The sequence below is a fragment of the Emydura macquarii genome, unplaced genomic scaffold, assembly GCF_026122565.2.
Source record: "Emydura macquarii macquarii isolate MOO-44397 ecotype Brisbane River unplaced genomic scaffold, CSIRO-AGI_Emac_v2 contig_1644, whole genome shotgun sequence".
NCBI lineage: Eukaryota > Metazoa > Chordata > Testudines > Chelidae > Emydura > Emydura macquarii.
The window spans coordinates 26,353,404-26,370,287 of NW_027131781.1; the positions used below are offsets into that span (position 1 = coordinate 26,353,404).

The 16,884-nt window shown below is 41.4% G+C and overlaps 1 protein-coding gene across 3 annotated transcripts in view; it reads left to right on the forward strand.

The window, feature by feature from the left end:
- MYO9A (myosin IXA) overlaps positions 1-16,884 on the forward strand; it is a 372,546-nt gene that overhangs the window by 187,076 nt on the left and 168,586 nt on the right. For all 3 annotated transcript variants that reach the window (XM_067555993.1, XM_067555992.1, XM_067555994.1), the window contains exon 10: positions 11,535-11,624. In XM_067555993.1, the coding sequence (XP_067412094.1) occupies positions 11,535-11,624 (90 nt within the window). The remainder of the gene's footprint in view (positions 1-11,534; positions 11,625-16,884) is intronic.

A 16,884-nucleotide genomic window follows, 5' to 3' on the forward strand; every position in this document is an offset into this window, starting at 1 on the left:
GCCCAGGTCAGCTGACTCAGTCTTCTGGGTCTAGGCTGCCCGACTGAAAATTGCTGTATGGACATTCGGGTTAGGGCCAGAGCCTTAGCTCTGGGACCCTCCACCCACATAGGGTTCTAGAGACCAAGCTCCAGCTCAAGACTGAATGTCTACACAGCTGTTTTTCAGTCCTGTGAGCCTGTCAGCTGATCTTTGCCAGCTGTGGGGTTTTATCCTTGTGTAGACATAGCTTTAGATCCCATTACTCCATACTAGTGGATGTGAAAGGGACATTTCCTTACTTGTGAAGTGGTTTTATTGGTATCAGATCCCACAAGCTGGAAATTCCCTCCTGCCTCACTTCTGACTTTATCAATTAACTGAAAATAATTTTGTGGGTGTTTTTCCCAGTGAAAATTAATTATTTTAGAGGAAAATTCAACTGGAAAATTCTCAGAACTGGTGGAGAATAAAGTGTGGCCCGAAGAATTATTTGATTTCAGTCAGAGGGACCTGCATTGACCTCACTGCTCTGCTAATTCATACCAATCAATTGTTAGATTAGTGGTAAAAGTTGTATTTCTGTTTTCAAAAATGAAGAGGGCTAAAACAAGTGAGCCAGGGAGAGCCACATCGTCTAGCACTCCAGTTAGTTGTTAGAAGTTCAGTTTTCTTCAGCTGCTAGATCATAATAGCCCAGCATTACAGGAGAAGTAATCTTAGCCTGTCTTGGCTTTTGACCAGGCTTTTGGAAGTCTGACTAACCCTCTGGCTGTCTGCATACTGCCACCTCCATCATTTAGCTGCGTTGACATTTTTAGCAATGGAGGAGTTGCCTGTCACAATTCACTGGTTTTTAGAGATCTAATCACTCAGCCACTTCAGTGTTAGTTCAACTTACATCTGGCAGTTAGCAAGATCTGAAATCTACATCAATTTTATGAAACAGTTGCTTCATTTTCCTTGTGCGTTGTGTCCCTATAAACAAGACATGGAACCTTACAAGTTTTGCAGGTTTTTTTTAAAAGAGCCCCTGACTTCCTTGATTTAATATCAGGAAACAGACAAGGAAATAACAAGCACAATGTATAAGTGTGACATGTGATACATAAACTAAAGAAACAAGTTATTCCGTCCCCTTGGTTCCATCAATCCTGATAGGCTGGTTAATGTACCTCATCCACTTGCAGTCAGACAGCAGCAACAAAGGAGGAGCTATTTTTCTGAAACCCTTGAATCCCCCTTCTTTTTTTTCTAACCACTTTCATTACCAGTTTTCATTGCATAGCAGTTGCAGGAGTTTTCACTTTGCCACTTTTGTCAAAGAGTTTTTTCAGCTGCCCATTGCAGGCTTTTTTGTGTAAGATAAATAGCAGAAATGTGCCAGGAATCTTTTTCTTGTTGGGAGAGCAAGGAACCTTCCCAAGTTGTTGGGGAATACTAAGGAAAGGTATTTTGTGTCTATGGTCTTTTACTTCCTTCCAATTCTGTGTATTGCAAATGCTATTTATTGGCTCCAACTAGTTGCTTGAAAGAAATCCGCCTGGCTTCTGAGGCAAGCTCCCATGCTTCCAAGTCATTGATAAGTCTCAATGACTGACCATAACCTTGCAACTCATTTTATCTGTTTTGCAACTCAAACAGCTTTCCTAGACTCATAGCTAGGAATCTCGACTAAACTGGAGTACCAAAATGAGCTCTATCTCTATGCATCTGAGACAGATTTCAGTAGTGAAGATTATAGCTCTGTCCTTTCGAGGAAAGTTGCTTGTATGGACAAGCATTGAATTAAATGTACAGTGCTATGGCAGAAGATGAAAGGTCTTTCTGTGCAGCCATTACTCAGTGCTTGGGCCTCAACTAAGTTCCCTACTGGGAATGGTTAGTCTGCTAGACGTTGCATTTCTCATTTAATGGTTTTTCATAGTTTGTAAGGAGTGGGGTCACTATTCCCAGAGACAAGCGGGTGTTCCATCTTGGAAAGAGATTACAGATGATTGTAAGAGTGTACGCCTTAATTCTCTTTTCAGTCTAAATTTCTCACATTATTTTAATAATCACTTCATTTTTTATGTAGCATCCAGAGTTATTTGGTTGTATGTCATATCCACATCCCATATTTTTGGCCTGTTGGTGTCTTTAGACTGTAAACTCTTCATGGCAGGATTTATTTTTTTCCTGTGTTTCTACAGCACCCGACACAAGGGGCCCCTATTCCTTATTGGGGCCTTTGAGTTCTACCATAATATAAATAATATTTTCCTTTCTTTGAATTCAAGGTGTTGGCTTTGATATAGAGCCCTAAGTTATTAGGGAGCTACCTATTTGAAAAGCTGCGGGTGAGATTCTCACATCTGCTCCTGCCTTTTTACACCCTAATTCTAGGTGGGGGAGGCCCCCCTCTGAAACTCTTGAGTAGGGTGTCGGGGGTGAGGCTGCAGCACCCAGCACTGGAGTGGTTCTGGACAGTGCTGTGGCCCAAAAGGCAGCTTTCAGAGGCTGCAGGGATCATGATCAGGAGAGTGCAAAGATGGCCTAGAGCCACGTTAGCCCTGTCACGCTGGTTTGAGCAGTTCACAACCGCATGTGCCAGCCTCATAGCAGACTGTCAAGGAGCAGGGCAGAGACCCCAAACTAGTTGTATGTTCTATAGTTAGATTTTACCAACCCAGTAACAAGAGTGAGCTCCTAAAACACTATAACAGTATTACCACAGAATCAGAGACAGTCCCCTTGGGCACTCCAGTCTATCTTGCCATCCAGGCAAGCTGGACTTCCTGATAGTTGGTTGCTATACACCAAAGATCATGAAATAATGGGGTTGCTTCCAGTCACAAGAGACCATTCACTTACTCCAGGTCTATTTGTACATCAGATATCACATCAAAGACAACACATGCAGCCAGTCCTATAGTAAGCTAACTAAGGATTTATAAATTAAGAAAATAAATGAGAATGTTGTTATAACATTAAAGCAAGCAAACATATATACAGAGATGAGTTAGTGTCTCTGGCAGAGGTCCCCTAACTGTGGGGCACAGCCCCCAGGAGGGCATGGAGGAACGTTTAGGGGAGTGCGGCGTGCCAGGGCCAGTCCCCACATAGGTGGGAAGGGAGTATCACCTGGCCCCGCTCCCAGCTGCAACTCCCCTTCCAGGCCCGGCCTTGGGTCCTGGCTCTGCACTTGGCTCTGTGCTCCCAGCCCCAGCCCCACTCCGGCAACAGTTCCACACCTGGCTGCAGCCCCAGCCTCGGGCTCCAGTTCCATGCCCTGCTGTAGCCCCAGGGCCCCCGGCCCTGGCTCCACACTTAGCCCTGGCTGCAGTTCCGCTTTTGGCCCTGCTCGGGGCCCTGTTCCTGGCCCAGCCGTGCCTCCTGCTCCAGCTTTGGCCCCCGGCCCTGACCATGGTCCCGCTCCCGGCCCTGGATCCTGAGGGGGTGCAGACAGAGGTAAGGGGGGCCACCTCATTAAAAGTTTGGGCACCACTGTTCTTATGGTTTCCAAAAGATGACAGAATGTAGTAATCAGTCAGCTTTAGTGTCTTTTAGGGCTAACCCAGCTGACCATGGGGATTTCTGCTTCTGGTTTGTAACTCTGGACCAGTGAGAGTCAAAACAGCAAAAGAGAGTAAGAATTTTCTTGTGAACTATTTTTATTTTCTTCTTCCAGAATTCAAGATGGTGCAATGAACCCTTTTGCTCATAACCTCTTTGTGGGTGTGACAGTGCAGTTAACAAAGTGTTTGTATTGTGATGCCCCACAATGGCCCATTTAGTTTTGATATAGGCCTCCTTGATGGACAGGAGTCGATCCCTCCTGATTGGGTTCACAGTTTCAGAGCAAACATTTTTTACAGTTCTAAAGTAAAAACTTAAATCTTATAGTATGTGATATTATAAGTCAGACTAATGCATGTAGCAACATGCAAGCATTTAATAAAGTCTAAACACAGTGTTATGAGTTCAGTACTCATCTTAACCCTTCTAACACACAGGTGAAACAGACTGGTTTCCGGGAATGGATTTGTCAGTCCTCAGTTGAGGCCTTAAAGCCTTGGCAAGAGCTGGCACCTCGTTTGCTAGCATCACAAGCCCCCATCTCTGTGGGCTTTGATTTCTGTGCTTGTGTCTCTTAGAGATGCAGCAGAGAATCTCACCCTATTCCTCTTCCTATTGGACTCTGCTAAACATGGGAGTGGGGAAGCTCTGAAGTGGAAGGCCTGCTTCTGACCCAAGTTTAAAGAGCTGGGAGATCCTGGTTGGGCACTCTCTGTGGAGGATCCTCAACTTTGATATACACATGCTTGTTCTGTTTTGAGACATCTTATATTCTGAGCATACTGCAGAGTCTCTCTCTTTTCCTGTGCTTTTGAGAACTGGGAGGTCTGAGGGTGGAGGGTGATGGTAACATCAGATGGGCAGTTTATCTACTTACTTCATCTGTATTTTCAATTTATTGAATACCAGCTGGAGCATAGGATACGTATTCTGTAAATCTTAAATAAATACATACGTGTGCAGGTGCCCTCAGCTTATTTGGAGTTCATCTTTAGCAGACACCAAACACTAATTGTTGGTACCAGAAGGCAAATAATACCTTGTGTCTATACCAGAAAAAATTCCAAGCCAGCCAGCATATTGACAATGTATTTCCTTATATGAAAAGAGCAGCTCAGTGACTCGGGCTGTCCTACAGGGGAGTCAGATTTGAAATCAACCTAGCACCTCGGCAGGTCTGGTTTTAACAGTGGTATAATCTGGAAAGAAAGCTATAAGGAGAACATAGGCATGCGTACACCTGGCACACCCTAATGCAGGGGTGTCAAACATATGTTCAAATATACCATTTTGATCTGACCTGCGCACCTTTTTGACAGTTCCCGCGGCGCAGAAGGCGCGCAATTTGTCGGCGGACACAGCGAGCTGCCACCGAAAATGAAGGAGCTCTGAGAATTTGCGGCGGAGAGTGCAACGCCGTGAGAATTCCGCCGGCGGGTAATTCAAATGTGTCCCACCGGTGGAATGGAATTGACACCCCGATAAAGATGGTGCACACTCTAATGATGTGTGCTGCGCAGGCCTATGCAGGAGAATATAGTGGGAAATAGAAAAAAAATGGGATAATGAAAGGGAATGGCTTATAGCTAACAAAGTCTTACAGGTTAAAACTGTAACCTGGACTTGGAAACATTTACATTATTTTATATGGGTAGCTAACTGGTGCCTGTTGCCATGGCAATTGGAAAGACAGGCTACCAGCTGATTGTAACTGAGTCCTGCATTGTTCCCAGGACAGCATGTTTGCTATTTAATGTGGGATAATGACAGCCTGAAACCTCCTTTTGTTCCAAGCCTTTCTGTTTGCTTACAATTCCTGGAGGTCAGTTGACTGTTCTGCAGTTGTGAACTGCTGAAAACATGTATGCATTTTGGTTTTGGCCGGCTGGCAGAGTCAGCAAATGACCCTGTACCTTTGACCTGCATTTGATGAGTCAGGAACTTGGACGTTAAGAGTTGCATAATGTTGATGCAGAAAGTCAGACTTCTTCCAGTACCTAAAGAAAATTTCGATCATATTGACTTTCTAAACTAAATGGATTGGTTTTTTTGCTTAGCTTTGGGGAACAGAAACCAGCTCTGAGGAACTGCTTATTAGTTTCTGAACAACCAGAATATTCTTGTTTTTAGAATTGAAAAACAAGACCATAACAACTGGAGTCTGTCTCTAGTGATCAGATGGGGGCATTGGCATTGATTCTATGGTGTTGGCATTTGACTTTCATCATTCAGGTACCATATGCTGGTTGCTGGGAGTTGCATAAAGATGACTTGCTATTTCTTGCTCTTGACAAATTTTTAAAAAGTACTAATTTGGTTTGATGGTGTGTCAGTCATCCACATAAAAATGCATTAGTTGACCAGTGTGGCGCTTGTAAGTGATGCCTTCTTTAGGGATAGGAACAAAGCTATGGAAGCCAATTGTCCCCAAATAAAAGTAAAACCGTATACAAAATTGCCCCCATTATTTCATGGGTTTCAGGAATTCTTTGGGTTCACAAGCTAAGTGTTTGCCACTAATCCTATGTATTAGGTGGTCTTTTGAGGCTTTTGGGATACTTCATGTGGAGTCTGTGCCTGGGACACCCAGTTATTTTGCAGTTGAGACTTTGATTTTAATACAGCAGGATGCTCAGGTGGTATTTCAGGGACTATCCAGTACCATGTGCTAATGTTGATCCACAAATGCCATATCTCTTTAAAATCCTGCTGCTATGGCCAGAAGTGATAGAAGCGTTCTGTTTTTAGTGGCTCCCCCCAGCAGATTAGGGACACCCAAACTTCACATAGCCTATTAACTGAGGACAAGTTTCTATTTAAACCTCCACATTATGTCTTAATTTAAAAAAAATTAAATTAAGTGATAAAATACATTTTTCACTCTTCAGAGTTTCCTGTATGTTGTGTGTGGAGTCAGGAATTTGGTAAGGGACTTGAGGACTGGTACAGTGTTGAGATGTGCCTAGTTGCTTTACAGCTGATAAAGATTTTAAAGCACTTTCATTTGAGGAAGTCAGGTTCCAAAGGATTAATCTGTATTGCTTAATCTAGTTCAAAATGGCATTTATAAAAATATTCAGATTAATCAAATCTGACTGTACCAAAGCAATGATCTTAATATGCTGCCAAACTGTTTAGTAAGTCATAAACTTACAACTACTGTGAAAATAACATGCCATAATCACAGTACAATAGATGTCATTAGCTACTGTGATAACAGTATGCTAATCTCATTATTTTAATTCCTTTACTTCAGCATAAAAATCTTTGAGCAGCTGAAAGTGTATTTTCTGATAAAACAATAAATCATTGAAATTGCCTACCTTTGATAGGTAGATTTATCTCTTAATGGGATGTAGAGGGGAAAAAAGAATTGAACTTTCTCTGAGCATTTGGGGCAGGAACCATCTTTACGTTTGGTGTTTGTGCAGCACTTAGCTCTGTGTGGTCTGGTCCATGACTAGGGCTCATGCACCACGGCAATACAAATCAATTAATAACAACCTAAATGGTTTTTGGTTGTGCAAGTTAAAGAAATAAATCTAACTTTTCAGGAAAGGTCATGTTATATTTTTAATGTATACTGCATTCATTTTGCATCATATTTGCTGTTATGGACATATAGGCATGATTTTTAAATATAATCTTCCTGTGGCTTTTACGAAGAATGAGATTGCTGACTATTTGCTGTTTGTTACTAAGTATTTGTCTTAATAATAGTAACACTTATGGTGCTTCTTATCTCTGGGTCTCCAAGCTCATAGTGAATCATGCTGTAAAAGTGAAAGGATTTAAACCTACTTTCATTTTGAATTAAAATGAACACACACATCAAATAGGCCACTGAATTTGAACTTTATTTTAAGCAAAACATGGTGGGCAAAGAGTTTTGCCTTATTTGTAGTGTTTCTGCTCAAGGGAGGAGCATGAAAACTATCAGAGGCTTTTCCAGTTGAGAGTCATATTGTTTAATAAGAAAAAGTTGTTTAATAAGAAAATAATTTTAGGTGAGAAGGCTACATTAGCATGCCAGATGACATTTTAGGCATATGGCTCTTTTGTTATGAATAGCAGCAGGGATTTCCTTCAGGAAACTTGGTGCACTTTACAAACATAACAAACTAGCTAATTAATCTTCACCGTGTGGAAAGTAGTATTATCCCTCTTTTACAGATGGTGAAACTGAGGCAGAGAGGACAAGTATGTAGCCAAGGTCATACAGTAAAATTGGTGTTAGTATGGGGATAGAACCCAAATCTCAAAACTCTCGGTCTTGTACTCTATCCACAAGACTGTGCTTCCTCCCTAATCTTTAATTACTCAGTCCATCAAAAAGACACCAACTCCAACAGCTCGGTCGGTGCCCCATGGCACTGCAATGATAGCTTTGGAATGGCAGTGTTTCTAGTGGTTAGAACAGATGACTCAGGATTAGAACTTCTGGTTTCTATTCCTAGCTTTACCACTGATTCAGTGTGCAATTAGGCAAGTCTCGAAACATTAATGACTAAGCCAAGGCACCTATAAATATGCATTGTTACTTCACTGAGGAGTCAAGGTTTAACTGATGCCAAATTCTAGTCCGATACGCACATGCAGCTCTCATTGAGATCAGTGTGACCTTGCACATCAGGGCAGAAGTAGACCTGTTTTTTCAATTTAATATTTCTTCATTGAAATGACTATACCAGGAGTTTCATACAGACTCTTGCAACATCTAGCAGGGATTTGATTTTACATACAGTGACATCACCCAGGATATAATCTGGACCAATGAACAGCTGTGTGCCCTCAGTTCTCCACCCTAGGGTGCTTTTACACTGCTTTGTTGTGAGAGCTACCGCTACTGGTCTGCTCACACACAGCCTCCAGCATGTAAGTTACTCCCAGTTATATTTTCTGAGTGCTATAGCCAGCCAGTCATGAACTATGCTGCAGAGCAACACTAGCAAATTCCCAGTCCCACACTTTTCTCAGAAATGTACGTCTTGTACTGTGCAGCTCTCTTCTGGACAATACAAGCTCATAAAAAGTCCATTTTATTAATTGAAAATGATATGCACAAATCCTGTTATCTCAAATGAAGTTTGCCAAACACTTCACTACAAACACACTGGTTTAGATTAAACAAATTTATTAACTACAGGAAGATCAATTTGAAGCAACTAAAAGTAATGAGGCATATGAGTCTGAATTGGTTACAAGAAAATAAAAGTAAAATGCAACTAATGCCTAACGTAATAAGCTAAGTGAATTCAAAGCAAAGGTCTCTCACCGCATGTTACAGCAGTCTTATTGGCTGAATTCCTTTCAGTCAGGATCTTTAAATCAAAGGATGTATTAACATTCTTCTTCAGGTTTTGTGGATGCCATGGGTAGAGAGAAAGGGGGCATCCCAAATCCTCCCTCCCTCTCTCCTCTTATAGTTCTTTCTCTTCTTCGAGAATCATCTCCAACTGAGATTCAGGAGACAGAAAGTCTATGTGGATGGGAATCCCCAGCTGTTTCTTTGTCAAGATGTAGATTTTCTTTTTTTTTTTTTTTGCCCACCCCCTCTTTCCTGCCAAAGAATGGCCATTTAACCAGGTGATGGTCCGTTTGATTTTGTTGATACCTTGCTGAGGTGTTGGCTAGCCTTGTGTCTCTGGGGAACTGGTTTGTGACTGCTCCTCAGTTGGAACATGTCTTAGTAATATCATACAGTAGAATCTTATAACTTTATGTACAATGTTGACACACACATTTTATCAGGATAATAATGATCAGCAAATTATAGGTTTTCAAATGATACTTCGCAAGGCATACTTCATACAAAATGCATCATAGTCCTGTAAAAGGGGTGAACATAGGGTTCATGTGTGACACTGTCATACATATCTATGGAAAATTATGATAGATTTATTTTCATTGTATTATGTATACTATTTTATTTAGCCAAAGCTTTAAAAAAAGTTATTTTTCAGTCCACAAATAATTCGTCATTAGTGACACGCTGTAAAACTTAAGTCCGTTCATGGGCAGTTGGGATCTTTTCTGATTTCCATTGTCAGCTGTTGCATAAGATTGCACAAAGGTAAAAAATTCCAAAATTCCTGCTTATGAGAGAAATAGAATCATCCTCAATAGGGATACCCTGGAGAACCATGTTTGGATGTAGTGTGGAATTTCATGCCTTTTGTTTTAAAGCATTCTAAAGACCTGGAATAAAAGGTTCCATAGAAGTGCAAAAGAGTAGCAGTAGAGGTATAGTATCTGCACAGACCACCATCTTCTGAATCACCATCACCATTTATCATAGTACCTTGGCTTTTCTTTGTTTTCAAGATCACAGTCTGAGGCGGCATATTGAAGATAGCCATTTAAAAATGAATGACTTCAAAAACAAATGAAGTTCCATTTTGATAGGGTTCCTGAATGCTCAGAGATGGAAGAATGAGTTTTTAAATAATATGAAAGTATCACAAATGAATAATGATGATTTGCACTTCACTGCACCATAACTAAGAACTGTACAAAGCTCAGTGTTTTGTTTTCATGGTTTCACACTACTGATTTTTGGGTTAAGCAAAACCAATAACTCAAAACAAAACTCAGCTTAAACCACCAAAATCTGCATAGTTTCCACCCAAAACCGTAAGTTTGGCCTAGGAACTCTCAAAACTTGACTTGGGCTTACTTGAAACTCATCCATATCTTGCTGAAATCTTCCCAGGCCAAGAAGTGGGACTTCCAATTTTCATTACAGGTGTTTTGCACAGGTCCAGTGTACTCATGTGCCTGAACAACTAATCAGGTATGATAGCAACTTGAACAGTACTGGTAAAACATTCAGCTGTTCAAAACAGATCATGTTAATATTGACCTATGAATATGAATTCAAGTTCAAAGGCTCTCAGGAGTGAAATCCAGATGAAATAGTTACTGTTTCTTATTTGACATTGGAATGAGATTATGACCATGAAAAAATGGTTGACTATATTTTTCATGCCTATATTTTATTTTTCATTTTATTCTAGTAGCCTGAGGGATTGTTATTGTAACAGGATATAAATGGAATCTTATACAGGTACTATCGTAGAGGGAGGTGGACTGTACCCAAATAGAATGAAATGCCTTCAGAGAATATTAATGCAAAAGGGACTTTAACCTTGCAGAACATGACCCTTTTCCCTAATAGTTCATGAGTTGTAAGTATAATGGTGTATTTTAAGATTGTAGTGGGGATATGACTCCTGCCATGATGAGAGCCTACCATAGGGCTGTGTCCATGCTGGCAGCTGCAGTTCTTCATTGGCAACATCCATCCATTTGCCAGAGAGTCTGGTTTAAACATCTGATTTTTCCTCAAACCTGTTCTAATGTCATTGATTGGCAGAATGATTGTCACCTTGTTAAAAATATGCTCCTTCTGTGAGTTCTTGCTGTTATTCTGTGGTTAAAAAGGATCTCCCGTTTTCCCCTTCGTCTTCCAAGTCCTCTCTCCCCCCACAAAAAATTGTCTATGTTCAGATGTTTATTCAGTCTGTAGAGTGGCAGGCATTTTCAGTCATTACTTTCACTCTGTATGCAACCTTCAGGCTGTCTCTATGGGAGTTTGTCAAATCCAATGCATTGTACTAAGTGCCACTCTTTTAAAGCATCAGTGCTAGTTTGCTACTTTGTACAGTAATTATGTGACCCATCCTGATCACACTAGAAAGCTGTGGAGCTTTTTACTAAACAAAGCGCGCATGCAAAAAAAAAAGCATCCAGACTACAAATGCTGACAGGTGGAACCAGTGGGAAAGCACTAGAAATTAGTTGGTGTAATATAGAAAATTGGGGCTCTCAAACATGCTGTTGCGCCCCTTATCTAATACTAGGTTTACATATAGAGTTATATTGGCCTTGTAACATCTCATGAAACATACTCTGGCTTTTCAATGGCTGACAGACCTGTGGTCCTTTTAGTCTTCTAGAATTGTTATGATTAACACTGTTATTTTTGTTTGTATTAGGTGAAAGAAGAGATGCTGTTTGAAGCACTGGTTACCAGAAAGACAGTGACAGTGGGAGAGAAGCTTATTTTACCATACAAACTAGCAGAGGTATGTGCGGTTTTATCTTAAACTGGAGGAATATAAATGTAGATTTCAATGCTGTAGTGTGAGAACTTGAAATATACAGGAGTGGCTCACAGCTAAGAGTGCCAAACTCAGGTCAGACTGTCAGAAACCAGGGCAGAAACCCCAGACAGATGGTATATTCTATCATTAGATTTCACCAAGCCAGTAACAAGTGTTCTCGTGAATAACTATATTAGTTTTACTGTGGAGACACAGACAGTTCCCTTATGCTCTCTAGCTTCTCTGTACCACCCAGACAAACTGGACTTTAAGATGAAAGGTTATTAAAACCAAAATTCATCACACATTAGGTTACTTCCAGCCCCGAAGGGCCAGTCACTAACATCAGGTCAAAATATACTCCAGATCTCACTAAAGAATGCAGTAGCCAATCCTTAAGTAAACTAAAATGAAACTTTTGTTAAGTAAGAAAAAGTAATGAGTTATAGCAAAATTCAAGTAGATTAAATACATTATAGGTGAATTAGAGTTTGTAGGTTCAAAATAAAAACAGAGATGTAGCAATCTGCCAGTCTCATAGTCCTCCATAAATTCTCTCAGGGCTTCCCAAAAATGACTTTTGGGGACCTCTGTCTGGCATCTAGGACCTCCCTATCAGTGTTCAGATGGATCGGAGGTAAGGATTGCTCCCAAAGCTTTCTTTTTATAGGTGAAACAGCCCAGCAAGCTGACAGGCATCTTCACCTGATGAGCTTTGATGAATAGCAAATGCAGACAGATTGTGATCCTCATTTATTGTTCAGTAGGCCATTCAAAGATAATGCATGTAGTAACATTATTCAGAATACTAAGATGGTCTATAGTCTGTTTACAATGTAAATCAACAAGTTGCAGATAGATGAAGACAGTAACATTAGCATTTCTTTAGTTTTCATGCATTAAGTAAATCTCCATCAAAATGCTAATACAGCCTTTGATTTAAGGTTAATTAAGCACAGGCTACAGACATGAAAAAGAACATTGCAACAACAGGTTAATTTAGTTACACTAGTACACATCAAACAGGACACATATACAGAGTAAATACCATTCAGACAAATGTAGGCAATAACATTTAACAGACAAGTGAATTGGGACACTTAACACTGACTTGAGTGTGCCTCAGTTAGCTGCTAGCCCCACAATATACTTAGCTTTGGTGAGTACTGACTCTTTTAGATCCTTTAAATATAAGTAAATATAGAAAAAGTTTGTGTGAAAGAATGTCTCCAGGCAATTGACTAAGCTTGTTCACCCTGACACAACCTCTGCACTGTTTACATTCTTGGAAAGCAGATATTGCAGTTGCTTTTGTGGGGATGCATAGCTATTTGAATGACTTATGGATAAATGGCATGCTAAATGTTCTCTTCTCGAAATCATATGGTACTGAGTGTGTTCTCCATGCATAACCTAATGATTTAAATGGTAGTCTATATTTGTGGCCCCAGTTCCTCTCAGAGCATCATTCAATATAGACACCTGCTGAAGGCTTTCAATAAGATTCTAATCAACTGTATCAACCTTGGCATAATTTATTTTTGAGATGAGTGGAAGATCCTCTGTAGAGGACCCCCCCCATAAGTCATTTCTTCAGTCTGTTTGCATCCTAGCTCCTTATTTAGTGCTTTGGCGTAACCAGGACTGCATGGACTTCCCTTCACATCCCATCATTCTTCTCTTTGACTGGCCCGGAAGTTACTTCCAATGTGGTGTATGCTGTCTGCTCCTTTGGGCAATGAAAGGGAATGAAATCTTGAAACTTTGCATTATAATGCAGGTCAGGGATACTGGATTGGCATAAATGACTTTTTAAATAAGCAATTTCCAGAAACTGATAAAAACTTGTGCAGCTGGTGAACAGAAATATATAGTTCAAGTTCTTGTCTCTGTATATTCCACGGTTTATGTGCATGAATCCTATAAACTTGAGTTTGGGTTCTTTTGACCACCAATGTCTGTTGGGCATGACCTATCCTCATGCCTTCCACACAAGAGTGGGGCAACTATGGGGGGACTCCAGCCTTCCCTCAGTTCCTTCTCTCTTCCTGTGGTTAGGAATCAAAACTTGCAGTATCTGAGCTTCTCACTTGCTGTGTGGTCTATCCACTGTATTGTAAATAGATAAGTACCTAGCAGTCAGTCATTAGGGCTAGCTCTAGATATTTTCATATTAGAAGAAGAAACATTTTCTTTCTTGCTTTTGAGAGTACCCAGGTACTAGAACCAGTTGTTATGACTAAACATAAATATTCAGAATTTAAAAATTGTCCTTTGCGCAAGGCAGGAATGCTTCTTAATGATGAGCACACTAGATGGGTATTTGTGTCTTGGTGAGGGGCACTTAAAATACAGTTGTGCCTTATGTAAATCTTTCTTAAAATTGGAAGAGCGAGGGAGCCTTGTCTGAAGATGTTTCTTCTGGATAGGTCAGTGCAACCCTCTTCAGACACTGGAGTGTCTGGGACTGAAATTCCTGAGCGCTTATCCTCAGAAATGCTCCTTTGGCTCCTCCGTTTGCTGATCTGAGGCAGCTGCTTCTAAATATTCCTTGCCCTTATCTAGTAGACTTTCAGGGGGTGGGGGAGGAAAGAGCACCAAATTCCTAAAGGGAAGAGACCTAAATCTTCTTCACTGGGTCCTTCCTCAAGAAGGTATAAATGCCCTCAAATTGTCTCAGAAAAAGGTAGCTCAAAGCCTATGGCACCCATTCAGACACTGGTCACTGTGCCTCTAGACCAAATTCTTTGGGATCTCAAAAATCACCTGTTACTGACACCTTTGCACTGAGGCCCCAGGACTGATGCCCTCTATTTGCCTACTTACAGCACCAGGGTACTTGGTACAAAGATCCTGTCTGGCATTGATGGACCTCACAGTCTCTTTGGTACCAGACTTACCATTGTTGTTAGTAGCGAAGGTGGTACCTAGGGTGACCACCTTTTTTAAATGCAAAAACGGGACATATGCAAGAGCCCCAGCCCCCTCACCACGAGGCCCTGGCCCCTGCTTCTCCTCTTCCCCCGAGGACCCGTTGCTGGCAAGGCCAGAAGCCTGAGTTAGGCTGTGGTAAGAGCTAGCCAGGGAGCCCTGGACCCTCCACCTGCCCTGGGTGGGAGGGCCAGCGTGCCCAAGAGCAGCTACCGGCCTGTGTCCCCGCCCTCTAAGGCACGGCACCTGGGGCGGGTGGATGGTCTGGGACTCTGAGGCTCCACACAGTGGCCCGGGATCCCTGGGCAGTCCTTACTACAGCCCAGCTCTGGCTTCTGACTTGGCCAGGGGTGGGGGAGCAGAGGGTGAGCCCCATGGCGAGAGGGGAAGAGGCTGGCACCACCCCAAGCCTCGGGCAGGTGCAGGGAATCTGGACCAAATTCTGTCCTGGAGTCATTCAGCTCAGGACCGGGACTTAAAATGTACCTTTTGGGGTTGTCCCGCCCTATTAGGGACGGTTGGTCATCCTAGTGGTGCCTCTGGCACCAACTGCTGCCCCTTCTCCGGTACTGATCTGAGCAGTCTGAGGGCGCTCCCACTCCTTCAGGTGGAACTGCTTTATGCTTATAAGAAGAATACTCTTTGCCTTCCCCAGGCTCAGATAATACTAGAGAGAAGTCTCCAATTCATTCCCTAGAAACTAAGATATTCAGACCCATATGTACTAGAGGGGGAATCTACGGCTCATTGCTATTACTCAGACATATAGCTCTAAGATGGATTTTACACTATGGTATCCACCCCATGGCCACCTGCTCCATATGCCTCTTAGCACCTTTAGCCTTACTGAGCACCATGGGGACTTCATGGGGCTAGAAAAACATCTTGGGCAACCCAGTTTAGGGATAGATCCCTTCCCCACCATCTCGCAAAGGGGCATTACGCTCATCTACAGAAGTCCCACAACCTACATCCCTCAACCACCCTGCTATCTCCAGAATATGCAGATTTCTTTAGATTTTATTAGGCATTACATGGAAACAACTGATATGAGAAATACAGTTTTCACTTCAGGTAGGACTAATTTAGCAGGAGCAGATGGGGACTTTTTGAACCAAGATCCAGTTTGGAGATCTGCTCTATTCCTTCTAGGTTCTTATACCATGCCCATCTCAACATTATTAATAAGAATTACCGATCATATCTTAAAACTAGAATTGTTGAGGAGAATTCTTCCAAAAATTTCTGCATACTGTTGCTTCTCTGACTGATAATTCAGCAGATCTTGCTGTACGTGAGAGATTGCATCTGACTTTCTGATATTAGCATTCAGATAAGGCATTTTCCCTCTGGATTTACAGATGGTGTTGACACTAATTAGATGCTACTAAATAGGGGAGCAAAGTTTGCAGGTGCAGATTGACATTTTTTAGCACAGATTTTGCAGATGCTATTTAGGAGGCCCTTTGAGAAGAAGATCTGGCCCTCTCTAAAACTCATCAGGACCCGTTCAGATGTGATTTTACATCATGTTTAGTTCCAATCCAATATTGAGACAGGATTGTATGGATTAATTTGGTCCACACATTTAAAAGCTGTTAAAATTTAAATGAACAAGAATATCATGTCCATAAATAATGCTTACATTTACCTCTGAAAGCTGTTTCTTATCTTCAAACCCACACAGGGTTTTCTGCTATAGAGCTGCATCCAAGAAACCTTCATTTTGCCTTTTATAGTAGCTGGAAGTGTTTAGAATGGCTGTATAATTTAGTCTAGAGCTAAGGTTTAGCAGCTTTATGCTGTAGATAATCTTATTAATGTTTGCTGTGTTTTTGTAGCTGTGTTGGTCCCAGGATATTAGAGAGACAAAGTGATTGAGGTAATATCTGTATTGGAGCAACTTCTGTTGGTGAAAGAAACTAGCTTTCAAGCTTACAGAGAGCTGTCCTTTAGGTCAGGTCTTATTAAAGAGAGCCGCTCACACAAGAAAGATTGCACTATTTTTTAAATAGCTACTAGAATCTTTTCATCCAGAGTGAGCAATGAGGGGTGCATTCAGAGGTGTGGAATTTGATGAGGATGAAGTATCTGATACTAGTGCATTAAGAAAATAAAATGCTGCACTAAATCTCCTGTCTTAGAGGGAGCTTGGGTATGGGAGCAGAAAGAAGGAACAGTCATTGGTGTCAGTGACACTTACAAATCCCCTGAAGCTTAGAGTTTCTTCTTCATCTGTAGCGATTCCATTTGTATGTCTGTCTTGTTAGGGGAAAGTACAGTAGACTGGATGTAGACGAAGGCAAGCATG